Below are 27022 nucleotides of genomic sequence, written 5' to 3'. Positions count from 1 at the left end.
GGGACAGCAGAATCTGGGGGACCAATCAGAAGGCCACCGCAGCACTTTAAGCAATAGATGATGGTGACGTGAGCCAGAGTGGCAGCAAGGGAGCTGATAGATGAGAGCCGGATGAAAGAGAGAAAGGAGTTAGTGATGGTCCCAAAGTTTCTGGCCTGAGCAACTAGAGACATGAACTGAATTTACTGCTCTGAAGAAGACTGTGGTGGGAGCAGTTGGAAAGATCAGAGCTCGGTCTTGGACACTGACGCTCTAGAGGCCTTCTAGCAATCCACGTGGAGGACGCACAGCATTCGAGTGTGAACCTGGTATTGAAGAAAGATTCTGGGGCTATAAATATAAAGTTGGGAGGTAAAAAGGGTGAGTTAAAAAGTCGGTGGGGGGGCTGGCCAGGTGGCTCAGTTGGTTGGAGCGTCGTCCCATACACCAAAAGGTTGTGGGTTCAATTCCCAATTAGGGCACATGCCTAGGTTGTAGGTTTGATTCTTGGTCAGGGCACGTACAGGAGGCAACGGACTAATGTTTCTTTCTCCCATGAATGTTTCTCTCTAAAGATCAATAAAAACATGTCCTCAGGTGAGGATGAAAAAAACAAGGGGGTGGGTTTTCAAGGGGTGTGACTAGGAGGTCAAGGGAAGGAGTAGAAAGTTGGACCTTACAGAAGAGGGGACTCATCGCCTGCTGATGTGAAGACAGCTCTGGTCATTTGGTCACAGGAGCATTTGTGAGGTCACAGGAGGTTGAGGTATTTTCTCTGACAGGAGAGTTGGGAAGAAGCCTGGGAAGGTAGTGAAATGTGTCAATATTTGTAAGGAGTAAGCTGACCAAGAGCAAGTGGAGATTTGTCCTCAGGCAGTGCTGGGGACGCATCTGGGAGGCAGACATGGCTCCTCTCTGACCTCCAAGCCTCGGGGCAGGCTGCCTGGCCACTGGACCCTGATGTGCCAAGAGCAGTTTGGGGCCAGAAGAGCCAGGACACCAACGCCCCTGCCACAAGTGCCCCAGCCGGTTTGCATCTTCAGCCATTTCCCCTCTTTCCTGTACCTGCATCAGAAAGGCAGCCCCTCCTCCAGCAGCAGGTCCAGGCAATCACCCCTGGCCAGGGTGCTCCAAGTCCACCCCCAGGGCTTGCCCGGTCCCCAGGCCTGGCCTGGGAGCCGGCTCACCTGCACCACCTACTGGCCACGCCAGTGCTGTTCTGCTGTTTTCTAAGCCACCTTCCAGCCAAGAGCTGCAGGAGTCAGAGCCCACACCGGCATGCACTCACCAGCTGCAGGACCTTAGACGTGACTTAATCTCATTAAGAAGAGCCTCAGTTTCCTTGGCTACCAAACAGGAATGAAAGCACTTGCCCTACAGAGCTGTCTTGAGGTTTAAATGAAATCACAAATATATGCCCAGCACAGAGTGCAGAGAGAAAAGACCACTGAATGCTATTGGGCACTCAGCCCTCCCAAGTATCCACTTACGATGTTCATGCTGTGCATCTGGTTTGACCCCAGGTGGGTTTCCTTTTCTCCCTCCATCCTCACACCTTGGGCCACTTCCCCTCCTCCCCCCTCCCCTCATAGGATGAGCCAGTGGGAGCTCAGCAGGGACAGGCCACACAAAGCCCCTGTGTTTGGCACCTGTTCCTAGACAAATCACCAGACAATCATAGCACCTGCTCCCAGACCTGTGATCTCATGTCTGCAAGGTCTGCTTAGCACCTACTATGCACCAGGAGCAGGTACAGACATGAATGGGATAAGCATGGTCTCTGCTCTCATGTGGCCTATAATCTAATGGGAAAGTCAGACAATAAAACCTGAGGGAGCCTGGCCGATCTGGCTCTGCGGTTAGAGCGTCGGCCCTCGGGCCAAAGAGTCTCAGGTTCGATTCCAGCCAAGGACACCTACCTGTTACTTTACGTCCCCGGTTGGGGTCATGCGGGAAGCAACCAATCAATGTGTGTCTCACATCTATGTTTCTCTCTCTCTCTTCCCCCTTCTCTCCCTCCTGCTCTTTCTGAAGATAAATGAAAAAATATCCTCGGGTGAGGATTTCAATAAATAAATAAATAAATAAATACCTGGGGGTTGGGGGTGGGGGTGGGGTGAGGAGAGAATTACCAGAGAAGGAAGAGGAGAATGTTAATTTGGGAGCTTCAGGAGCCAAACTCTTAGAAGAAGGGCCATGTGAGCTGAGCACTGGAGGATGAGTAAGAAATATGCTCCCACCAGGCAGCATCAATCTTGGGTACCACAGGGCTCCTGGCCATTGTGAGGGGAATCCTCAGGTCCCTGCCATGGGGAGGTACTGTTTACTCCTGCCCGCTGTGAAATGTCCCTCTGCCTCCTGGCTATACCTCCGAGATGCCCGCCTCCCCCCGCCCACCACCCCTCCCATGCAATAGCACCTTTGTCTTTCAGAGCAGGCTCTTCTCCTTGAGGTTCTGCCCTCAGCCAGCCCCACCTGGCAGAACCTGCTGGACCAGAAACACACCTGCCCGTCTGAGACACTGGAAAACACGCACCTTCTGCAGATCAACCCCACCCTTGCATGTCTGCCCCTCCTTCCCGTCCCCAGCATTCCTGGCCGCCTTGGGGCAGGTAGGGCTTGGGGTGGGGGCAGAGTGGCGCCGATTGGCGGGAGTCGGCAGGGCTAAGCCCAGCCCCTTGTCCCACTGTAACTTCTAACTGCCATATTCCAGAGCAAAGGAGAGAGGCAAAGGCAGGGACCGGCACAGAAGCAGAAGGGCAGGCGGAGAGAAAATGAGAAGCTCTGAGGGCAGAGAGTGAGGCAGGTGGGAGGAGGAAAGTCGGAGACGGGCAGAGAGGGGCGGGGGCGGGGGCGGGGAGAGGGGGTGGCGCAGAGACAGACAGCGGCGCCTGGAAGACTAAGCTGGGGGAAGAGAGGCCCGGGAGAGGAGGAGCCAGAGAGCACCGGTGGAAAGCGGCAGGGCCTCGGGGAGCAAAGGGCTCCTGGCGGGCCCGCAGGCCGCTGCTTCCCCAGGCTGCGGTTGCCAGTGAGGTCACAGAAAGCTCTGCTGGTGGCGCCGGGGCCTGGGGCCTGGACAGTCTTCCCCGGATCTCGCACGGATGGGAGGGTGCGGGAGAGCAGGGGAGTGGACAGTCTTCCCCGGATCTCGCACGGATGGGAGGGTGCGGGAGAGCAGGGGAGTGTGGCCTGGGACTGAGCCGGGTTCACCCATGAGAAATCTGACAGGCTGCAGCAGTGGGTGGGTTTCATGCAGCACGAAGACACGGGGATTCTGCACTCTGTGACAGACGTCCCAACAACAGCGAGGGGAGAGCTGCCTCGGCTCAGCCCACCCTGCCGAGCGAGTCTTACCCCTCCGTTCTCCAGCCGCCTAGGCGACCCCCAGTGCGCTGGGCCCTGTGGATACAGAGACTGGCAAGGTGCAGGCACAGCCTTGGCGTCCAGGTCGGGAGGAGGAAGGCGGGGGCTACCAGAGAGCCCAGGCCAAGTCCGGGGCACCTGGGGGAGGCGGTGGCACTGCTGGTCTGGAGAAGCAGGAAGCCTCTGGAAAAGCGCCTCGATAAGTGTCTTAAAGTCTGGTGGAACTGGGAAGAAGAGGGAGGCTGGGACAGGGTGGGCAACGGCCCCAGTAGGGGCCAGCCCAGGAGGGAAGCCTGCAGTGCCCCTCGGGCTCATTCTGTGGGAAAGGGAGGTTGGAGTGAGGTCGTGGACATCCCTAACTGCACTACCCTGCCGCCACGGAGGGCCACAGAGTGATTTTGACCGGAGGAGCGGTAGGAGCTGTGTGGTGCTCAGAACCGGAGTGTTCCTCCCTTCACTTCACTCGCCGGGTGAACCGAACAGGTCGCTGTGCCCTTTGGGTTGGCTTTTCTGTGGACTAGGGGACTTTGCCAGATTGGTGTTCTATTCTGGAGCCAAAGAAAGGTTCATTTGGTGTCATTCGTTTGTTTTTTTTTCAAGCTTATGGTTGTGAAAAACAACTGACAAGATGAAGTCTGGACACGTGCCCACGCACACGCACACGCACACGCAAGCACCCTGACAAGGGCTGTGAAGGGGACCTGTGCCGCCTCCGTCGGGCTCCTCAGACCTGCCCGACCTACGGCCCAGCAGGTCCTCCCTGCTCATATCAAGGTTTGGGCTCAGCCTGCTCTCACCAGCCTGGGCCAAACTGCCCCCAGGGCGGCTGAGACTGGTGCCCACGAAGGCAAATCCTTCCCACCACAGTCACACAGGAGAGTCATAGCAACAATCACAACAATAGCAACAAGGGTAACAATACCTCCCCGGCCTTGAATGACACCATTGCTATGTGCCAACTGTACATTCTAAGGCCCTAACACATTTCATTCACTTAACCCTCACCACGGCCCTCTGGGGGCAGGCGTTAGCACGAACCCACTTTGACCGGTTAAGGGACTGGGCAGGGTCTCTCTACACAAGGAGGCAGAGGAGGAACTGCAAGGATTTGCCTTGAAAAGGCACCTGCTAGCTGAGGACTCGGAGTTTACTCTGATTGTGCCTTTAAGACCAATAAGTACGTAATGTTGAGAAGACAATATTCCGGACCATGCAACGGTGTTGATTTGAGGAGGCTTGGTGAGTGCTGATGGAAGTGGGAGAGTCCACAGCCCCCTTGTCCAAAGCCGGCCTGGGCCGGGGACTCGGGGCCCAGCGGGAGCCTGAGCCTGAGGGGCTGGATCAAAGGGAGGAGCCCTGTGTGGCAGAGGGTAAGGAAGGCTAAGCAATCCAACGGGCAGTTCCTTTCATGGGACCGTTTCTCAGCATCTCACGTCCATCCCTACGGCCACTTCCTGCGTGAGGGGCTGTTGTAAGAGAAGGCGACACCCTGACGGCTGAGGCAGGCTCCCCTAGGAAGTCTGCCCACCGGGCACCCCAGGGGAGGGTTGGGCTGGTGGGAGTCTCTAGTAGAGTGACAGCCCCTCCCAGGGCTTCTCCCGGACCCCTCCCTCGGGCTGTGTCAGTCAGCAAGGGGCACTGAGTCTCTTGGGCCTACTTAACCCTCCAGATGACCCGAGGGCAAGTGACAACTGGACAGGGAGAACCAGTGAGACCTGAGGGCTGGTCTTTGAAGCTGTTAAAGCTGTAAGAGAGGTGAAAGGCTGGACGCAGTGAGAGTAGAAACAGCAAAGGTATGGCGGTGGGGGGGCAGTCCATGGTGGTGGCTCCTATCTCTCCCCTTCCTCCTCCTCCCTTTGTTTCCAGATCAGGACAAACAAGAGCCGGCTCCCGTGTGTCTGGTGACCAGCACCAGTCCGCCTTGCCTGCGACGCGGGGCGGGCCAGGCGGACGCGGCAGTGGCGTGGGACTTGCGTGGACTCAGCCCAGGCCTGGGTCTGAAGGAGCGGCAGTCCCTGCCCTTGGGGAGCCCTGGGACGATGGGGACAGGGGAACCTAGAGACATAGCAACCATCACAGACAAGCGACCAGAGCCGGCTCTGAAACTGGGAAGGAATGAGAACAGAGAATGCAGGCAAGATGGGGAGCTGTCCAGGAGGGGTTCCCCAGAGGGGATGATGAGCAAATACAAAAGGGCAGCAGGGACTTGGATCGACTCATTCATTTATTCATCCATTTCTTCCACAAATCGCTAGAGCACCTACCGGGTTTCAGGCACCACTGATGAGGAAAACTGGGCAACCTCACAATCCAGTAGAGACATTAGACACGTCTAGAAACAAAAGTCCTGAACAAGGGCTGCATCCAAGTGTGGACAAGTCAGGGAGAGGGGCAGGGACACTGACCAGAGTCCTGTGTGAGGCTCGGGGCTGCTGGCAGACAGCAGGGAAGAGGGGCACACACAAAGGAGCAAGAAGTTGAAGAGCGACCTGCCATTGTGTCACCAGGCTGAGGAGGTGGCACTCGGGTGAGAGGAGGGTGAGGAGGAGGGGAGGCTGGCCCAGACTAGGTGCCTCTACAGGGACCTGGGGTCCACTGGCGGATGCCAGCAGGAGACGACCACACCATCCTGAGACCGGAAGGATGCAATGGGGCTGGCAGGAAGGGGACATGAGGTGTTAGGCCAAGGTGGAGGGTGAGGACAGGGGGCCCACAGCCCATCGGGGAAGCTGGCGGAGAAGTCTCAGAAGGAGCCGGGCCCCTCACTGTTTGAAGTGAGGCCAGGTGCTGATGATGTCATACAAAGCCTTCCCAGGAGACAGGGTTGCGCTGACATCACTGTGCCCCACCAGCAGGTAGCTGGGAGTCAGGTACCCCTCGCCCACCGCACACTGGATCAGGGTCTGCGCTGCCTCCAGCGCTGCGGCATTGGGTGGCTTTTCTGCAAAACGCCAGAATATACCCGTCAAACACCAGAGTCTCCAGTTTACTTGCATAGGGCAGGGACAAGCACCTCCATCCGAGTCTCCCTCTGCCCGGCCCCCACCACCACAGCCAACAAATCCCCATGATCCGTGTCAGCCAGGCACAAGCTCATCGTGGCCCCTGGTTCCTCTTTGCAAAGCTTCTCCTGGAAAGTGCAGAACTGCCCTGGACAAGAGCTGCAGGCACCGTGCGGCAGGCACCGACTGTCCATGCTTTGCCATAACAGGCAGTGATGCTCCGCAACACTGTTGCCATGGTTACCAAGGAAGAGGCTCGATTTGCTGACTGAGCCATAAAAGCACCAAGGTTTGCAAAAGATTATGTTTTCTCTTGCTCCAAGCTTGCCTTGGTCATGGCTATAAAGATAGAAGGAACTGGGTATGGAGATGAGCGGATTTGGGGGAAATTTTCTGCCTGGGAGGGACCCCTGGGTGACCTGCATCCTTTACTGAGTCCCTGGAAGCTAAAGTGTGCCACGGACACTGTCAGGCACCACACGTTTCCTTTTGCCCCATGCTCCCCAGACATCCCGCATGGTGCTTCATCACCCCGAACCCCTCCGCCCCACAGTCACTACTTACCTACAAAGTTGCCCATGAAGGCAATCCCCAGGGCAATATCATTGTAGCCATAGGTGTGAGCGCCTTGGGTGTGCCAGCCAACTCCTTCATACACACCACCATCCTGGCCCACCAGGAAGCTAGGATCGGGCAAAGAAAAATGGAGACAGTCACTCTGGGAAGAAGAATTGGCTTCATTCACTCCCTGAATCATCCATTCATTCCTGCATTCATCATATATTGACTGAATGTTTCTTATGTGCTAATATGCACAGAGACAAAACAGAGAAACAAAAGCAGAAAACAATCAGTCTCTGAACCTGAGAAGTGAGGTCAGACGATGACAAGCAATTACAGCAACTTCAGTCCACGGCGACACGGCCTTTCTCCCCATAAGGCCACTGACTCTGACTCTCCAAGGTGCCCAGTGACCACCTTGACACTAGTACAGTGGAAACATATTTCTCTACTGGGTCACGCAGGCCCTGCTGACCACTTTCTACTTGAGATGTTCTCTTCCCTGGGCTTCCACGACCACACCCTCCCGATTCTCCTCGACTCTGCTGCTTTCCCTGGGGTCCCTCTGCCACCCCCTCCCTTTCCTAGAGGTGGTGCTCCTCTGGGTTCGGGCCCAGCCCCTTCTGTCTCTTCAGCATGTTTTTCCTGCACGATCATCCAGTCCCCTAGCTTCAATGACTATTTATCAAACCCAGCTTCATCTGCAGTGTCCTCAGCCAGAAAAGTGGGCATCGTCCTGAATGCCTCCCTCTCCTCCCCCAGCCCCACCGATCATGAGTCACGCCTTGTCCATTACATCCCCACTTGTGTCCAGGCCGCCGCCACCTTTTGTCTGGATTACTGCAACAACTCCCTGCTCAGTGTGTTGCCTCCTTCCAACCCGGTCTTAAATTAGCATCTGGAGTGGTTTTGCTAAGATATGAATCCTATCATAGGGCATGACCTTCCAGTTGCTTTCAAGTAGTCAGGACCCCCTTCAGGGTCCTATGTGACATGGCTCCTGTTGGCCTCTGCAGCCCCACCTCTCGCCTTTCTCCTCTGATATCTGCTTCTATGTATGAGTCAAAGTTCTTCAGGTCCTCAAAGATGCGTGTTCCGTCTGGAGCCCAGGCCCTGGCGTCTGCTGCTCCCTCACCTGGGACACTTCTTGCCCCTCTCAGCCTGACTAACCCCCACTCTATCCATGTCCCAGCTTGGATGCCCCCTTACCGGGAGCTCTTCCCTGGTACATTCGCTCTCCCAAAACCTTGCTAATGATTCTTCCTGGTCCTGTCCTGCTGCCCACTCATGGCAGTGCCTAACTCTGACTAGCCGTCTCTGGTTTACTCTCTCCTCTCTCTCCTCCACAAGGGAGGGAGCCATGCTTCTCTTCCGAGCACTGGGCACAGAGCACACACCCAACGGATACCGGTTGCAAAGTGAGAAAGTAGTGAGTGGGGTTGATTTGTCTTGATTACAATCCACAGCAGGACTGGAGATGCATCACGAGGCTGGAGGGTGAGGGGGCACCATAACAAGCTTTGAAAGTCAAGGAATGGGGATCGAGTCCCTGAAGACTGAATGAGAAAGGAAGACTCTGGCATTTTCCAGTTAGGATTTTCAAATGTACAGTCCACGCCCTTTCATCTGTGCTAAACAGTCCTGGCGAGGCTGAGGAAAGGCCTGCAAAGGGCAGCTTCCCCTGTTTGCAAAGGCTGCTTTGACCGTGGGAGTTCAGAGGAGAGGCAGCAAAACAAGACACATCTGCAAAAGCTGAGAACAAGACACTTGAGACTTTGCAAAGCTGTTGTGATTAAGTCATAGATGAATGACTACAATTTGTCTTCCTCTAAGCCTACATCCCTTCTGTGAAATTCCAAGGCATCTTCTATTTAGCTTCTGCTATCCCATTAGCTCAATGTGTTTCTTTATGATAGACCTGGCGTTAAAGAAACCAAAAAAAAAAAATTCTGATTTCACTCTGTATCTTCAAGTAGATATAGTACTGTTGTCCCAATTATAGAGATGGAGCTAATGAGGCCCAGAGAGGTTAAAAGCTCCTGTACGTGTAAAGTGGAGTAAATAGTACCAGAGACATTGCAGGATTCTAACACCAGAAGGTTAGTTGGGGTTGGGCCAGAACTAGAAAGAGAGTGAACAGGGCCTGTGTCTCGCAGTGGTTGGAAGGGATTACATTAAAAAGGCACAATCTGCCCAGCCGGAGTAGCTCAGCTGGTTGAGCATCGTCCCGTGAATTAAAAGGTCACTGATTTGATTCCTGGTCAGGGCACATGCTTGGGTCGCTGGCTCAATCCCCAGTAGGGGGTGTGCAGGAGGCAGCCGATGGATATTTCTCTCACATCCTTGTTTCTCTCTCTCCCTCTCCCTTCCTCTCTCTCTAAACTAAAATACATTTTTTTTTTTTTTTAAGGCACAATCCTTCCATGGTCTTCCATGTAAGGGTCTCACAGTTTTGCTTTATCACTACGGCTTCTAATGCCTTTCTTTCAGAGTCTTCCCTCAAGGCGAGCATGCCCGGGAGAGAGAACGAACACTTCAGCTGTGTCCGAATGATAGTCCAGTGAGATACGTCTTATGTAAAGCACCAGGCACAAAGGAAGGGCTCAGCAAACATCGGCTCCTGCCCCAGCCTTCCTCCCTGTGGCCTTGAAGGAAAGGAGGACCACATTTCCACCGATCCCACTTACTTATATCCAACGTCACAGAAGTTCACTTTGTCCATGTGGTAGGACTGTGTATCTCGGACGCGAACCTGACAGTCCATGGGTGTGTTGCAGGGTGTCCCGGCAGTGTGGACAATGATGACATATTTGGCTGGGAGGTTCATTTTAGGGCAGTAGGTCTCTCTGGCTTCCCAAGCTGACCGTGGGATGATGTTGGGACAAGCTGTAGTGAGATGAAAAACCAAGGCCACAGGCTGGGCCTGTGCCCACACGTGGACACTCACACCACTGCAGGCGGGCTGCTCCTCCCCAACCTCTGGCCCCAGGGCACTCCTAACATGAACCCAGCTGTGGGCTCGGGAAAGGCTATAGGGACCGTCTGGGTCGAGTGGCTGCAGCCAACGGACAGAGGTAAAAATCTACAGGTTCTGATTATAGCTATGGAAAGAGAGTGTGAACAGAAGAGAAAGAAATGTTGATCATACGGAGTCGTGGCCATTTTTTTCAAAAGACAAGCTGTATCTACCTACCTGCTTGAATACGCATTGCAATTATATGCAGGTGTGGGTACTTATTATGTAACAGGACCAATACGCAGAAGTCAGTGTCTCTGGACTGATCACATGTATGTGGAAGTAATTTGAAATCTATAAAGAACCCTACAAATATGAAAAGATTGTCACTATTGAAGATAGCACCTGTCTTTATTTATCCTTGCCCCTGGCTGAGTGGTCCAGTTGGTTAGAGCATTGGCCCGTACACCAAAAGGTCGTGGGTTCAATTTCTGGTCAGGACGCATACCCAGGTTGTAGGTTCAAGCCCCAGGCAGGGTGCATATGGGAGGCAACTGATAGATGTTAGTCTCTCACATCGATGTTTCTCTCACCCTCCCTTCCTCTCTCTCTAAAAATCAATAAAAACATATCCTCGGGTGAGGAGTAAATCTATATATATAAAATCTTTCAGTTCAAGGAAAGATCCACTCTGGCAGAGAGCGTGTTAAGGTACTGAAAGTGCTTGTGAACTATGCTGGTTTTAGGCTGCTGCTCGCTTACTCCAAAATAGGGCGGGACTTTTACTACTTAGTTTCCTGAAATGTTCACTCTGATGTCAGTGTAATCTGTGAAGTCAAGTTTCTTTCAACACTGTGGTCATGTTGCAGGTTGGCTGAGTTTTACATTTAGAAAGGAGTGTGTGTGTGAATTGATTCCCAGTCAAGGGTGTGTGTGTGTGTGTGCGCGCACGCGCGTGTGTGTACTCACACAGTATACACAAATACACACACACACATTTATGTTTACAGCCCCATTACCAAGCTTTATTTTTCTCCACATCCTTTCTGCCATCTAATATCATATGTATTTTACTTGTTGATTTCTTCATTTTTTGTCTTTCTCACTGAAATGTGTTTTGTCTATTTTCTTCACAGCTGCATACTCAGTACCTAGAAGAGCGCCTAGTATTTGGTAAGTATCTGTCGATGGGGTGAAAGTGTGCATGTACATATTTATGTCAAGAATGGCTCCCGGCTCTGTCGTTCCAGTGGGAAGGCGAGGTCAGGAAGGCCCTCTCAGAACTTCCTGAATCTCAGCGTGAGGTGTTCTTGGGCCAAGAAACCAGTGGACACCAACAGGAAAAGAAAAACCGTCCCTAATAGTTGGGTGTCACCGGGAGGAGGGTGGGGTGGGATTGAGGACGTTACCTTTCCTGGGCATCCCTGGCTGCTGATGGGTCAGGCACACCTCTTCCTTCAAGAGAAGTGGCTGAATATATCTGGGTGACAGGTGACCCTTCCGGATGGCATAGAAGATGAGGTCCTCTGCAGCTGATAAGGCAGCTTGGCTGGGACTGCTACCTGAAAGAGGGTGACATGGAACCAAACTGTCAGCAAGAAACTCCAACCTGGCCTCAACCTGGAGGGAGGGTAATGCGACCACCTGAGCCTGAATAACTGATGGATGGGAAGAGAGGAAGCTGGTCCGGTAGCCAGGACAGGGCGCCTAACAGGCAGGGAACCCCTTGCACAGAGCTCTTCGAGGCCAAGTTGGTGACCTCTTTCAAGTGCCAAACTAATACTTGATCCACTCCATCTCCAGGAGGAGGAGCTGGGAGGCAATAAGAGCTACATGCAAAAGGAGGCCCCGCCGACCAATCCGGTACCTTAGCATGGAGAAAAGGGTGACAATACTCACTCAGTAGCTCCCACAATCGGGCAAGTGGCAAGTGCTCTTTTCATCCATTAACTCCTGCAACTCTCACAGAAAACCTCTGAGATAAACGCTGTTACTGGCCCCAGTCGGGCGATGGGGATCCTGGCCGGCGCCAGGCATTTACCTATTAGCTCTCCATTCCGTCCTGCCCTGTGCTCGCCTCTGTCTTGCAGGGGGCTAAACACCTGCAAAGGGCATTTCTCAGGCGTCCTTGCCTGCCAGCCTCTGGGTGGGTCCTCCCAACGGGAGACGGAGGACTAGAGAGGCCACGCTCTACTGCCTCTGCCTGGTGCTCAGCGTCACTTCCGATGCCAGAAGTGATGGCGAAACCGTGAGCTGGAGCAGTGCAGTGGGGGCGTCAGCAATCTCACGGGTGGGCAGACCGGAGAAGAGGAAGAGGGCAAAGAGGAGGCCATGCCATTGAATCCAAGTGAGGGAAAAACTTCAAGAGAGTATGAGGTAGGATGGAAAGAGAGGGGTGTGGGGAGCACTGAGATCTTGCTCCCCAGCATGTGGTCAGTTTGACTCAAATACATTCTATAAAAATTTGGTTAACAAAGAAGAGCCCTGGCTGGTGTTGCTCAGGGGTTAGAGCGTCAGCCCTCAGACCAAAAGATCACGCGTTTGATTCTCAGTCAAGGAAACATGGCTGGGTCGCGGGTTCCATCCCCGGCCCTGGTCGAGGGTTGTGCAGGAGGCAACCAAGGAATGTGTCTCTCTCTCTCTTTCTCTCTCTCTGTCTCTGCCTCCAACCTCCCTCCCTCCCTTCCACACTGCCTAAAAATCAAGGGAAAAAAATATTCTTGGATGAGGACTAATGAATAAATGAATGAAGAAGAAAAAGAAAAGAGAGGAGTGTGGAGACGAGGGAGCGAAGGAAGAGCGTAGAGACAACTCTACGCAGAGGCTCAGAAGGGATGACCATTACCTTCCTTGGTGCCAAAGAAGGCGAGGCCCAGGGAGATGCTGTTGTAGCCCTGGGTGTGCAGACCTTGGACATCCCAGCCGACACCTTCGTATACCCTGCCATCGTCCCCAACCAGGAAGCTGCCGGGCAAGGAAATGTGGACGGAATGGCAGGTCCCTGTAACAGGACCCCTCGCACCCATCCTTAGAAGGGGAGGGCTCTAGGCTGTCTGACCTGACAGTGTGTGTGTGCGTGGGGGGGGGGGGGAGGAGTAGCTTAGACTTCCCAGACGTCTGTGTTTCCCAGAACCTCACTTTAAGAATACTCATTTGGTTCCACATGAAATTTGTATGACTCTCAAGGACAAGGACATTGGTTTAACATTTCTCAAGGGCACAGAATTCAGCCATCAAGTTTTTAATGATGGGGTCAAGCACTTGAACATTTGAAACAACTGGGATTCAAGAATTCCTTTCTATTGACCTCTTCTTCCGTTTCTCCTTAGGAGTTCCTGTAAGCTCTTCTTTATCACAGAAACCTCATTTAGAATGTTCTTTTTTCCGTTTATTTTTAAAAACAAAGCTATCTATTCTTTTCTTCTAGCTCCTCCTTTCTTTCTGCCTCTATACCTTTCTCATCCTCCACCTTCCAACCTCAGTCTTCACAACTGATGGTGCCACGACTCTTGCCACATTCGGCCTTTAAGAGGCCGTGAGCTGCCACAGCAAACGGGACACAGAGGACACTCCCCTGGGGTCCCCCGAAGACCCTGCACCGAGATGGGCCTGCTGAAGGTGCGGGGGGGCCTCAGCACGTCCAGCACCCTCTGCTGCTGCAGCACCTCCATCAGTCCGATGTGGACGGTCCCTCAGGGCTACTGGCAGCTGCATCATTAAACTGTCACCTCTAAAACCTAACTCAGAGACAGTGGCTGAGACCCCCTAGGGATTCTGTGGCAGAAGAGGACGACCCAGCAGTGCCAGCAGCAGCGGTGGAGACCCCGTGCCAGGGCCAGCTGCTGAGCTGCGGTGGACACAGCTTCCGCGGAGGCTGGAGCAGACCCCACCCGGCGCCCAGGGACCCAGGGGGCCTCCAGCTGCTCTTACTTATTTACATCTAAAAATAAAGACAAGGGTTATGCTTTCCAAAATGGGTCAGTCAGAATGATTTACATTTGTCTTTAGAATTCAGGGAGGCAAGCCCTATTCCCAAACTCTCTCTCTCCATCTGTCTGTCTGTCTGTCTATCTATCTATCTGTCTCCTCGCTCTTGAAAACAAGGGGCCTGGGCCTCTGCTGAGAATCCTCAGGGGATACTCGGCCTCCGTGCCGCACACGTGTGCTACCTCGGGCTCTCCTCCCTCTACCCCAGGGCCACTCCTCCTGTCCAGTCTCGGGTGAGGTGGCCCTCAGGGCATCTGGTGGGGACTGCTTCTCAGGGCAAAGGCTTGTCTGTGCGGAAGGAGAAGGGCTAGCAGGCCGTCTGGGAACAGTTCGGGGCCCACGGCCGCAGCCTGGACTCGGAGCAAACTCTCTGAGCTGCCCAGGCCAGGCGTGTCTCCCTCCTGCCTGCGCCTCAGAGCGGCTGGGAGGACCCGGGGGAAGCCCTGCGGACCTCCTAAGCTCTAGTGTTCTATGTGCTGCTAGGAGCAGCCGTGGTCCCGACACCCCCTCCCCAGGCCACGGCCGAGTAAACGGCTCAGGGCCTCCCTAATGACCCCGGGAGGTTTTGGGATTTTGTTTGTTTTAGCATTTTGTACTTATTTTTGAAAAGCAAGGTGAATGGGAAGATGGGGAAAGAGGCCGGTGGGGCAGGGTCTTAGGGGTAACGAGCAGCGGCTCTTACTTGTACGCCACGTCGCACCAGCCTTGGGCATAGACGGACCAGGACTGGAGGCCCCGCAGCTTCTGGCTGCAGACTTGCTGCTCCTGACACTCCAGCCCCGAGAGCTGGGCCGTGGTGACATAGGCCACAGGTGGGGTCAGCGGGGCCCGGCAGGTCAGTGATCTCGCCCCCCACTCTGTGCGGGAGACGATGGTGGGGGCGCCTGCAGAGGGGACCGAAGGATGTCACACAGCCGCGCCCACCCCCCCCAGGCCCGCCGCCCTCGCCACCCTCATCCTCCCAGCAGAGCCTCTCCTGCCCTATGATGGTGGGACAGGCCCCGGGGGAGGCCTCTGCCACCCACCCGTCCCCTTCGCATCTCCACAGCCCATTTAGGCTAAAAAAAATTCCCCATCGGACTCTGTATTCAGCCTGGAAGTCAGGTTGCCTTGTTCTCCAAACACAGGCTGCTTGTACTTCCCTGGGAACAGCCCATCCTCAGCCCCTCTGGCCGGCTTCACCCTCGCGGCCTTCAGGGAGCAGCCCAGCAGCACCCACCGCGGGCCTGAGCGGCCTTCTCTGGCAGCGCCTCACGTGATGCTGTCCCCACCGGCACCCCCCTCCCCACCCCCACCCCCGACTCCGACTGTCTTCTGTCTGCCCTCCCAGCACCAAGGCGACCCTCAGGAAGGTCTGCCACTCCCCGCAAACTAGGGACTCCTGGCCCAGAGCCCCAGGAAGTTCCATGAGCACCAGGATGTCCCTCTCTTTCCAGTAAAAAGTACTGTGCGCAGGGCTGTGAGACCCCACCAAGACCCCAGGAGCCCTGAGACTCCCCGTCGGTGCCCATCTCGGGGCCCCTGGGTGCTCTCTGAGAGACAGGCTGTCTCCAACCCCCTACTGAGAGCTGGGAGCGGGCTTGTCTCCTCCCCGGAGTCTTCTCTCCTCCCAGGACCTCACCTAGGCCTGAGGGCTCAAGACAACCATGACACTCTGGCCAACGCTCCTCTTGGGATTCCATCTCCGCCCACCCAGCCAGCCGCATGAAGTCCTGAGGACCCTTCTGGCCACCTGCGAAGCCCCGCCAAGCCCCCAGCCACCTCACCATTGTGACCCTTGCGAATGAGCTGTGAGACGCCAACAAACAGGTCCACGAGCTTCTCTGACAGTTCCCTGGCTTGGGTGTCATTTCGGGAGAATCGAGGGGGATCCCCTACAAAGGAACATTGCCCACGGTGCTGGTGGTCCTCAGAGCACCTGGACCACCCCAGAGGCATGGACTCCACACCCCCCTCCCGCCACAGCCCACAGCCCCTCAGCCTCCCCAAATTCCCTGACTGCCTCTAGGAAGCAAGGCAGAGACGTTTCTGGCCTCAGCCTGCCTCTGCCTCTCACATCTGCCCTGTGCCCCCCCAACCCTCCCTCCATTCGAGGGGCTCTGCAGTCTCTCTGTCCCGTATCTGAGCAGCTCAGCCTTTCCCAGTTTACCTGCTTACCTATTAATAGGTCAGAATGTCACACACCAAAATGGTCATCGTCATTTTGAGCTAACACATACACATATATCAAGCACCTACTGATCCAGACAAGGTTCTTGAAATACACAAATTTTCCAGCTGTTGTGACTCCCCTCACAAGCTAGATGTTCTAGATCGGGCTAATTGAGGATTCGTCCTTACAAACATGCTTCACCCCTGCCTGCCTTCTAGTGCCTGAGATCACGGGAGCAATGGCCACTAGAACCATGCATGTCACCATCATCGCCTCCCACAGGCAAGCTCTGCAGGTTACAAAGCATTTTCAAGGATACTAGCAGATTTGTGGCTTAAAACAATTTTACAAAATAAACAAAGCAAATGAACTACTCCCTCTACACAGATGAGAAACTAAGGCTCAGGGAAGTTGTTACTTGTCTAAGATGATGCAGGTTTCAAGCCATGAACTTGGATTCCAACCCAAACTGTTTGGCCCCAGAGCCATGTTCATAACCACTACTCTCTGTGGCCTCTGACCTTAGACCACTGACCTTGCCAGATGACCTTGGACCAGTGACCTTGTGACAGCCACAGTGTGGCCTGTTTGTCTATAAGACAAGGTCAGTAAGAGTCTCCATCAAGGCTGAGATTCCACCCTTTTGTAAAATCCTCCATGACACTGAGGAGGAGGTGCGCTGGGCAGGCTAGAGAGGTTGAGGACTAGAGCCCGTCTCAGAGGAACGTAGGATTGGGGTGGGGTGGTGGTGATGACGACTCTGGAGAAGACAATTTGCTGATGCCAAAAGCACTTCTGACCCAATGGAAAAAACTTACCCCAGGCCTCGAGACCCAGAGCCGAGAAGACAAGAAGCCACAGCAGCATCCTCACGTGGTCCCAGGACACCAATGAGAAGAGTGTGGGCTGCAGACCTGGGGGGACACTGACTGTTAATCCAACCTGCTCTTCAAATGGGCTGCACCACCATTTGGGGCCCTGTCTGCCTCCCAGCCCAGCTGCCTCCCGGCCCGGCCTCCTCAAGGCCAGCACCTGCCCAGGATTCTCATGGTCCCCAACACGGGGCCTTACCCTCCACAGGTGCTCAGTAAAGGTGTCTAGGACCCACCCCACTCACCACTCATTACCCTGCGAGCTCCCGGTCCCTCGGAGGAGCACAGTGCCTCATCTCAGACCTTCCAGCGTAGATAATAACAATTTCTAAAATCCTTTAGTAGCTGTGTAGGTATTTTCACATCTAGTGCTGTAAATTTATATTTAATCCTTAAAAGTTCCTATAAGCTATTGCTAACTACATTTTTATAAGTGAGCACACTGAGGCTCCAAAGCAGTAAACTATAAGTGGGCGCAGGACTGACTTTATCCCCAGCACTATTTAAGGGTCAGAGGTGTGTTAGGTCATCCAATTTGATCAAAAGTCCCTACTGAGCAACAGTTACCACTCACTGCTCACACCCTGTAGTCCGGGTATTCGCTAAGGATGCCACAGACACTCCATTCAATTCCGTCACAGTGCCCTATGGGACCTGCTCTTTTCATCAGGAAACTGGGCCTCAGAGAGTCTAAGTCACATGCCTGAAGTGACCCAACCAGTAGGCGCAGAGCAGGGTCACAGCCAGGTCTGTCTGACTCCAGAGCCTCTGCCTGAAACTTCTCCGCCACCTGCTTCAGTCTCCGGTGGTGACGAGTCTCTGCGTAGACCCAAGAGGCTCCTCGCCAGGCCCTCCGTGGTCCTTTCCAGCTGTCAGGCAGACATGAATTCCTATCTATGCTCAGTCAAAATGAAATGTCAGCTCCCTGAGATGTCAACCAAAACGTCAGCTCTTCTCCCAGTGATCTCACTGAGAAACCACAGGGGGCGGATTGAGATAAAGCGGGAGATCACAGCCCTCCAGAGTTCTGTCTGGAAAATGTCTAGAACCGCGATTGAAGACTTAAGCATGTCGGGGCTTCCTAAATGAGAACAAGCAATCTCTTGGCAAACAATAGCCAAGATTTCATTCATTCGAAAAAACCGTCCTCATCACAGATGAGGGCAGCCACCTGAAAACGTGTGGGACAGCGTCCAGCCTCCCTCACGGGCCAAACTGAGGCAAGGACTGACTGCCAACATGAAAGCCGTGCAGGCTAGCCTCCTGCAGAGCTACCTGGACACCAGCAATCCATTCTGGCCAACAGGAGGTTTGCACCCTGGTCACTGACCGGGGTGCTTCCTCAGTCACAAATGTTACCTTGGCCAATGCTGTCCCGAGGTGTCACATCACACAGCTGAAACTGCAAGGCTTGAGCCCAACCTCTGATCATGCGGGGGTGTCCCCCACCCCCATTGGCATTCCCACCTCCAAACACTGAACGGGCAGGATGGGCTGGAGCCAAAGTTCAGCCACCTCGCGCGCGTTGCCATGCATTCTGTATACTTAAACTCAAGAAAAAATACAGAAAGGGAGACATAATACATAAAGATTCAGGGCTAGAGAGAAAGGAAAGAAATTGGGTAAAGACAAATCCATTTGTTTGACCCATAACAAATAGAGAAAAGTTTCTTGTTAGAAGAAAGAATTCAAGAGGGGAGATCAAGGCAACTTTCTCCATGATGTTAACATTTTAACCTGATAGAGTCCAGATCCTTCAATGAGAGAGGGCTTCCCAAGGAAAAACACTAACCCACACACACTCACAAATACCTGGGGATCCCATGCAGGTCAGGGTGCGGGCCGCTCACTCCTCATTGGCTGGCAACTTCTCCCTTTCAGATTTGGCCTCTGCCCTGCCCCCTTGTCCAGCAGCTGCCTCCTCTGGCCTTCACTCTCCCTCCACTAGAGGGCACTCCCTCCTGGGAATGGAGCCTCAGCTCTGGCTTCCCAGAGAGGAGGAAAGCTGGATCCCTAACAAACGCTGGAGAGAAGGGCAGACTCTGAGGCCGGGAGCCTGCTCCCTGCACAGCACTGAGAGGAACTCGGTGAAACCACACTGGGGCTGAGAGAGGGACCCGCCCTGTGAATAAGCCCAGGTGCCTCCTCCCCGGGAAAGGGCAAGATTGCCCAAGCTCCCTGAGCTCCTTCCTCTCCCAGCCCTCAGGAAGCCCAGCAACCTGGGAATGCGCATGGGGCCTGGCAGTTGTGTCCCACGTCTGGGAACTTCCTGCACTGGAGACAGATCTTCCCAGGAGTGAAGGCTGTAATGGAGGTCCCTCACCAACACCCTGCCCTCTTCCACGGAGTCACCAGCAGGGAGCATGCGGGAGGAGACATAGAAAGGAGCCTTCCAGCAGCTTTGCTATGCGTCATCACTAGAAGTTATTCTGACCCTATGGCCAACTGACCCATCGCCCTCCCTCCCCCATCTCAGCATCCAACTGCCTGAACGAAAGGCCTGAAGAAGCATTTTACAGACCAACGCTCTCCCCCTCTTGACTCACGCCTGATAGTCGCCTCAGTCTTCAGCTCTGATCTCCAAGAATCTTGCACCTTCTCTGAGGAAGTTCGTACCTAAGACTTTCCTTCTCTACCAAGGGTAACTGAGTTGCAGCTCTTGAAATGGGGGAGGTCAGACCAGAGGTCCTAAAAGGCCCGCCTGAGAGACGACTTAGCCATTGTGTTCCACACACTGATGGGCCCAAACCACATGTCAGTGACAAGACCTGGGATGATCTCTGCCTGAAGAAGACATGTTTGTGATCTCCATCCATATCCATAGTGGTGGGAGATCTTGGGTGAAGGCCTCAGAGAGAGCTAGCAAAGGGACCAGGAGTCACAGCTGGTGACAACGACAGAAACCACCTTAGTTTTCTTAAACCTTAGCAATATCCGGTGAACCCTGAGAAAGAAGATACCGACTAATAAGGGCTCATAGTAGCTAACTGGGCTCAAATTGAAACAAAAACAAAACAAACAAACAAACAAACAAAAGCAGAGCCTACCACCATTTCTAAACAGGGGCCTCTCAAACACACTGCACTTTAGGGAGGAGCATGCACTGAACTGTCTGCCATCTGAGCCAGCCCTTATAAAGGAATTCCTGGAATCCTTTTTCAACCAATAGGACTGAAGCTCCCTTAAATCCAATCTGAGCTATGCTGCTCCAAACAATCAGAGCATCTCTACTCTGACCAATCAAGATAGTGTCTTTTGACCAATCAAACTTTGAGACTCTAGAGCCCTCCTTTTCATGAGAATGGACCAATCAGGGACCAGAGGCGGAGACTTCTGTCTGTAGAAGGCAGCTCCTCCGGGTCAGAAGTGCACATTTCCTTCCCACAAAAGCCAGTTTCTGTGTCTGGAGAGGAGCAGACTGTGGGGGAGCAGAGTTAACTAGCCGAGGAAGAGGCTGGGCCCAGAGCTGCTCCTTAGCAGTTCTGTATGACAGGTTCCATAGCCACGCTGTTTTTGTTGTATCACAGTTGAGCTATTGCCACAACCCCGCTGTATCTGTATCACCATTGAGCTGTTATGCACTGAATTAAGTGTCCTTCTTCACTGCACCCCAAGTTGGTGTTCCTGTTAGCCTTAAACTGGCACCACCAGCCATCAAATGAAATTTTTATTTATGACTCTGGATGTTTTCTGTTGCAATTAGTAGAGACCCTTCAAAGGGCAGTGGTGTGTGAGCTGGTCTTTGGAACAGCCCATTAGGACTAGCTGAGGAGAGGGTCTCACCCTGAACTTCAGACTTGTAAGAAAGGAAACTCAAGTGATAAGGGAGCGGTGATAGCCCCAAAAGGGAAAGAAGAATAGGGACAACCCAGGGTCCCTGACTGAAAACTAAGGACGCCTGGGGACCCGCTGCAGGAAAGTCTGAGGCAAGGACATGGTTTGCTCACACGGTGTTTTTATGAGAATCAGAAAAGGTGCTACTTCCACAGTGACAACTTGTAGTTATTTATTTCTCAGTAAAAAGCATGATAAAGTGGTCACTTTCTCTAAGTCACATGAATCAAATTATTAAGCATAAAGCAGCACTTGAAGTTTTTAACTACAATAATTAAGAACCGAAAGTCACGGGAGTATAATTTATCGGGCTCTAGCTTCACTGGCACAGAAACAGAGCTCATGCTGATGGGGACGCCTACTTGATCCAGTGTCTCATCTTACAAACTGCTGACTGGTCTTCATTGGCCGTTTTAAACACATTTTCGCTTGAGAAGTAATATTCTCCACTAGTGACAGATATTAACCAAGTTAAATACATTTAAAAGCTACAAGTTTTCAGAAAGATGTCTAATATATATATATATATATTTTTTTGCTGCAAATATGGTCCAACTTCAGCACAATTCACATTAGATTGAGAAAATAACTGTCTCCACTCTTTCATACATAAATGTCTAATCAATATTGCCTTTCTTATTATGTTCATCAGTTAATTTCAACTACAAAATTATATCTAGTAGTAATAGTGCCTGTTCATCATAATTTTTCCAACTTTATATAAAATCTAAATACTGAAAAGGTCAGAATTTTTCTATCTGTATTGTAGGATTTTCCTTTTAAAATGATACTGTCATATTCAATTTTTTAAAAACGATTGAAACAGGTTGATTCAGAGGTGTGTTATAAGATTCACTGAAGTGAGTTTTTTTCCTGTTTTCTAGTATTTTCTACATTGGGGAAATTATTGGCATAGACAAGAGATTCTGAATTTATTAGCATCATTAATACATATTCTATAAACATTTTTGCCTCTCATTTCTTTAAATTGTCTGTTTTCAAGGACATTATGAACACTGAATTGTGATTCATACATAATTTTACTCATAAAAAATAGTTTACCAAACATTATGCCAAGTTAGTCCTGAGAAAATGGATTTTAAAACGGTTGTTTTAAAACATATACCTTATGCTCAGTTCTGAAATATATTTTTATTAAAGGCATTTATTTGATTTTTATGTCACAATGGTTTTTAATTAATTTTTGTTAAGTCTCTTTTTAATGTACTCCAATGTTTTATTGACACTGAAAGTTAGCTATTAAGCTCTTGGACAATATAAAAAATATTAGAAGCATCAAAAAAGATTTTAGCTTTTTCATTTACTGCCAAGTGTAAAGGTTTCAGAGGACAGGTATCACAGAATTCTCTAGAAAATTTTTTTAGTGTCTTTTGAGAAGAACTTTTCAGTGTTCTATACATAGTTGCAACATTATTGTGTTCCTGGCTACCCCATACCTTCAAATCAAAACCAGCTTATTTATTCAATTATTCTGCACACAATTATCAGGGGTTTGCTGTCTGCAAAGCTTTTTATCCAGAGATAAGTAAACAAGAATGAATTCACTTTCAAAGAGTAGATAATATAATGTGGGCTCAAACACCCACAGTTGTTACGACAATAAGGTGAACTGTGGAAGTCCGTGTTCTCTGTAAAGTGATGTATCAGTACAATGTGTTATAAGGAGGAATTGGGAAACCAGGAATAGGCTATCAAGTCTGGAATTGAGGGTATCAAATGGGCTCTTAAGCCATAACCCTGTGGCTTCGTGCTTGTTCTCAGCAAGGAGTACAACGGGAGAGTTGAGGTGTTAGAGGTTAAGAGCCTGGGAATATAAAAGGGTTCTCAATCTGGGAGGTGAGGTAGTCCATGGACATGATGACCAGGACTCGGGACAGCTGAGATGGCGTCAGGAATGCGTTTGCAGTGGAGAAGTTTGAAGGAACCAAGATAACAGAAGTGTGCTCAGTGTGAATCAGGCTAGAGGCCCGAGGCGTGATCAGTCTTGCCTAGTCTGAGCCCAAAGGGCAGGACCACAGTCCGAAGACACCTTTGGCCCATGAAGCGTGTGCTGAGACCTCATGCATAGGAGATGGGGGGGTGGGCAGTGACGGTATTGGACAGTGTAGGAACTGTGATTGCAGAAAGCACTCTCGAAGGAGACCTGAGATGAGGGGACAGGACGAGGAAACAGGGTTGGAATTCATTCTTGGCTCACCCCAGACTCCAGACCCCTCTGGGGCAGAGAGGAATGGGACATGGATGGGACAGGGACATCTTCTGCTGGGGGTGCAGCAGCTAACCCTGGATCCAGGAGAGGGCCTTGTAGTCTAGGGGCTCAGGATAACACAGAATCTAAACACTCTAATAAGCTCCACATGGTTCAAACTCTGCATTTTATTTTATTTTATTTTTTGTTAATTCTCACCCAAGGATATTTTTCCATTAATTTTTAGATAGACTGAAAGGGAGGGAAAAGGAGAGAACAATATCGATGTGAGGGAGACACATCGATTGGTTGCTTTCCACATGTCCGCAACCAGGGCCAGGTATCGAACCTGCAACCCAGGTGCATGCCCCAGACTAGGGATCGGACCTGCAACCCTGATGCTCTAATTGCTGAACCAAACCAGCCAGGGCCAACTCTGCATTTTAAAGAAAACAATACTGAAGCCCAGAGAGAGAGAGGTTTTTCTCAAGACCACAGACAAAGTTGGGCAGAGCCAGCTCTAGAACCCAGCTCTCATCGCCACCGTCCAGTGGACACTTTGGCTGGGACTCTGATTCTTCAGACCTAGAGGAACAGGGCTTGCGATGATCATCTTGTGTGTCAGATGTAGCAGCCCCTCCCATGTCCCAGTGACTCGGGCGTGATAAAATCAAGTCTCCGTGGCCACTGGTTACTATCTGAAAGGAGAAAAGCTCTCAAGGTCATGAGCGAAATACGGAGACACGGACTTGCTCTCTGTCCTGGGGATGGCAACGCTGTTGCTTTGTTCTGTTTTGTGTTGCAATAACCCACCTGAAGGAACTACAGTGGCTCCCTCCCTGTGACTGCCCAGCACCAAAAACAGTCAGGACCATTGCCTCTGTTTATGCTCCAGCAGGGTTGCCTCCCTCTCGGGTGACTAGCATCCCTGAAGGGAAGAACCTATCCTTTGCGTCCTCTCATTTTAACTGGGGGCCTGAGTGATTATAAAGAAGCAAGTCGGGGGCAGGCGATTCCGTGTGTCAGGCTAAGGGTGAGAACTTCAAGCCCCTCAGCCCTGCAGAGGTTGGAATGATCACCTGCCTGCAATGGCCTTAGAGACAAGGGCCCCGTCAATCCAATGAGGTTCCACAATGAGGACCCCCTCTGTGATGGCCACAGGAAATGTGGAGTCCTCGGCCGTTGGTCTGCCTCCCCCTACCACACTTCTCCAGATCCTTCTTCCTTCTCCTCTCCTCTTCTTCCCCTATTTTATTTGCCACCTGAACCAAATACATCCTATGGAATGTGTAATGATATAAGCAATGTGATTATAAAATATATATCATGTGATTATATATCATCACAGTCAGTGGCTCAGGGCAATGATGAACAGACCTAGTGTTCACTCATTTATTCTTTTGCTCATTCATGCTTTTATTGAGCATTTATTCTTTCAGCACAAACTGTGGGCAAGGCACTGCCCAGCACCATGCTAATCACTGAGGGTGGAGCCCTGAACAAGACCTCTAATTTGGGGGAGAGGCAGAGATATAAACGACCATAAAGCAGGATGCTAGGAAGACTGATTGAATAGGAGGTGCACAGTGTAAAGGGAACCGCGAGGAGCCTTCAGCTAAGGATGCAGTTCAGGGGCGGGTAGGTAGACAGGAAGATCTTCTCAGAGAGCAATATTTGAAGTCGACTCAAAAATCACAAGCGTGTACTGAGCTACCTTGAGCCCGATACTGACTAGGTAAAACAGGGTCTCTGCCCTAAGAAGCTCAGAGTCAGCGGGGGGAGAGGTTGTCCCTAACAACTTGAAAACACATTTTATTGGGCCTGCATACTATTTTGTCTTGGATTTCAATGAAATCAGTCACTATTATCTTTAAATCTAGAGATTTAAAATTTTTTTAATTAAGATGTGTTGGTATCTTAGTTCAGGCTGCTATAACAAAGTGTACCATAGACAGAGCGACTTTAACAACAGAAATTCATTTTCTCCCAGTTCTGGAGGCTGGAAGTCGGAGATCAAGGTGCCAGCATGGTCAGGGTCTGGTGAAGCTCTGTCCCTGGCTCCAGACAGCTGCCTTCTCACGGTGTCCTCTGAGGGTGGGGAGAGAGACAGAGGTCTCTGATGTCTCTGATGTCTCTTCCAATAAGAACACAAGCCTAGCCCTGGCCGGTTTGGCTCAGCGGTTAGAGCATCGGCCTGCGGTCTGGAGAGACCCGGGTTTGGTTCCCGCTAAGGGCACGTACCTCGGTTGCAGTTTGTCCCCGGCCCTGGTTGGTCGTGCGGGTGGCAGCCACTCGATGTGTCCCTTCACATCGATGTTTCTCTCTCTCTCTCTGTTCCTCTCTCTCCCTCCTACTCTACTTGAACAAAAAATGGAAAAATGTCCTCGGGTGAGGATAAAAAAAAAAAAAGAACACAAGCCTATGAGGAGGGCCCCACCCCCTTGACTTCATCTACGCCTTTCTTTTTGTCCTATAATAACTCTACGTGATATTAGACCTCAATTCTTTTCTGTTGCTCATTCTACATCAAATTTGTTTTAAGGAGGATATGCGGTGTTTAGATAGTTTTTCTAATCACATCGCTCTAGTCCCTGTTCATCCTTCTTGTCAAGCAAGGGTTCAAAGATACGGTGGCTTCTATTCAGAGCTTGACTCCCCTCCCCCACTTGTAGCTGAACCTTTTTCTTTTCTTTGGTATCTCTGACCCGTGACCTGTATTAGATTCTTTCCCAAGTGTTCTCTCCTGTGGGACTTTATTCAAGACAGAACTCCGGCAGGCTAGTTTGGAGACTCGTGGGACCCAGACTGCTCCAGGTCCCGCGGACATCACACAGAACTCTGTATTTAAACACCACTGGGGTGTGTAACACCCCTCCTGATCGTAGCTGCCGAGCTGCCTAACTTTTGGGTAAGTTTATCTTGGTAATTCGAAGCCTCAGATCCGTCAGGCACCCTGCTGTCTCCCTCTGCTCCCTCCTGCACGGATGCCAGAAACGCACGTCTATGGCTTTGGGTGTTGGTTCACATCTGCTCGGATTTAGGGTTTGTGAGGAGACTGTCACCTAGCTGTGTTGATTTTGCCTGTGGATTTTAGTTTGTTTTGCTAACCTTGTTGCCTTATGTCTTTTTATGGGGGTGAGAATTCAAAGTGCATGCTGTGCTACCATCTCCCACCATGCTGTTTGCTGTCAGATGTGTATCTTTGTCAGAAACAGTGCTGTGTGAGACACCTTGACTGTGACCAGGCATTCTGGAAGTCCCCAGCCGGCGGCGCCAGAAGCATTGTGTGAAGCGGGGTACCCACATCGAGTACCTGTTCTAGGGAGCACCGGTAACTGTGCCCCACAAGGCAGTCAGCCTGCTGCCAGGGGCTGGCCCTCCCTGCTAGCAGTGCCAGCTGGAAACTCGTCATCGGCCTCTGCCATGGGCAGGTTGGACATTCAGCACTGGCGGGACCAGCTGGCGAAGGGACTGCATTGTTGTTGGGCCCAGGCACCGCCTTCATCTCTGCCATGTGGCCACTTCTGCATGAGTCTGCAGACCAGGTACGCAGGTGGTTAGGGAAACCGACTGACTGAACTTATCTCACCCACCTGATTACTACGACTGTGCAGCAAACACCCCCGATGAGCATCCAGGCGGGCCTCCAGAGGTCTGACCTCACTCTTCCCAGTCCTTGGCCAGGAGGCCAAAGCAGCCGGCAGTGTGCACTGCAGACATCTTATAGTTCAGGCAAAGTAAAAAAAAAACAGAGATTGCTTGAAGCTCTGCTCGCTTAGAGGGGATATTGGGACAGGAGGAGATGGTGAGGGGTAGTTTTTAGGGGAACAGTGTAAGTAAATCTCTGAAGCTAGGGAAGTAGCATATGAAAGGAGAAGTAATACTCCTAATCTACTCCTCTTCATGCACGTTTTTCCTTTTATTGATCCCACCTGTTTTCCTCTCTCCTTTCCTTTTTTCTAAACCAAGAGCCAAAAAAAAAAAAAAACCCACAAAGAACATTTCTGTGTTTCTAATAGCGGGTTGAAGAGCCCAGGCAGGGAGGGCCGCGGAGACCCACGACTCCGAGTTCTCACTCAGCCCGACCCCAGCAGGCTGAGGAGGTGG

General features: G+C 51.8%; 1 protein-coding gene across 1 annotated transcript; it reads right to left on the bottom strand.

The window, feature by feature from the left end:
* Nucleotides 1-6104: 6104 nt before the first annotated feature.
* LOC118637903 (peptidoglycan recognition protein 3-like) lies at nt 6105-16914 on the bottom strand. Its single transcript, XM_036273563.1, has 8 exons — nt 16819-16914; nt 15615-15722; nt 14531-14732; nt 12707-12825; nt 11271-11423; nt 9593-9791; nt 6909-7027; nt 6105-6283 (listed from the first exon to the last, which is right to left on the bottom strand). Exons 1-8 carry the CDS (start codon nt 16865-16867, stop codon nt 6105-6107), a joined length of 1128 nt encoding a protein of 375 aa, XP_036129456.1. The 5' UTR covers nt 16868-16914.
* Nucleotides 16915-27022: the final 10108 nt, after the last annotated feature.

The sequence above is a fragment of the Molossus molossus genome, unplaced genomic scaffold (assembly GCF_014108415.1).
Source record: "Molossus molossus isolate mMolMol1 unplaced genomic scaffold, mMolMol1.p scaffold_m16_p_20, whole genome shotgun sequence".
NCBI lineage: Eukaryota > Metazoa > Chordata > Mammalia > Chiroptera > Molossidae > Molossus > Molossus molossus.
The sequence above is the reverse complement of the archived record's forward strand: the minus strand, read 5'-3'. Positions and strand labels throughout refer to the sequence as shown.

Excerpts from the sequence above, each read along its gene's own strand:
- LOC118637903 (XM_036273563.1), bottom strand. The coding sequence starts at position 16,867 with ATGCTGCTGTGGCTTCTTGTCTTCTCGGCTCTGGGTCTCGAGGCCTGG. Across the intron at positions 15,723-16,818 it reads TCTGGGTCTCGAGGCCTGGG|GGGATCCCCCTCGATTCTCC; the intron begins GTAAGTTTTTTC and ends GTTCCTTTGTAG. Across the intron at positions 7,028-9,592 it reads TTCTGTGACGTTGGATATAA|CTTCCTGGTGGGCCAGGATG; the intron begins GTAAGTGGGATC and ends GCCCGATCCTAG.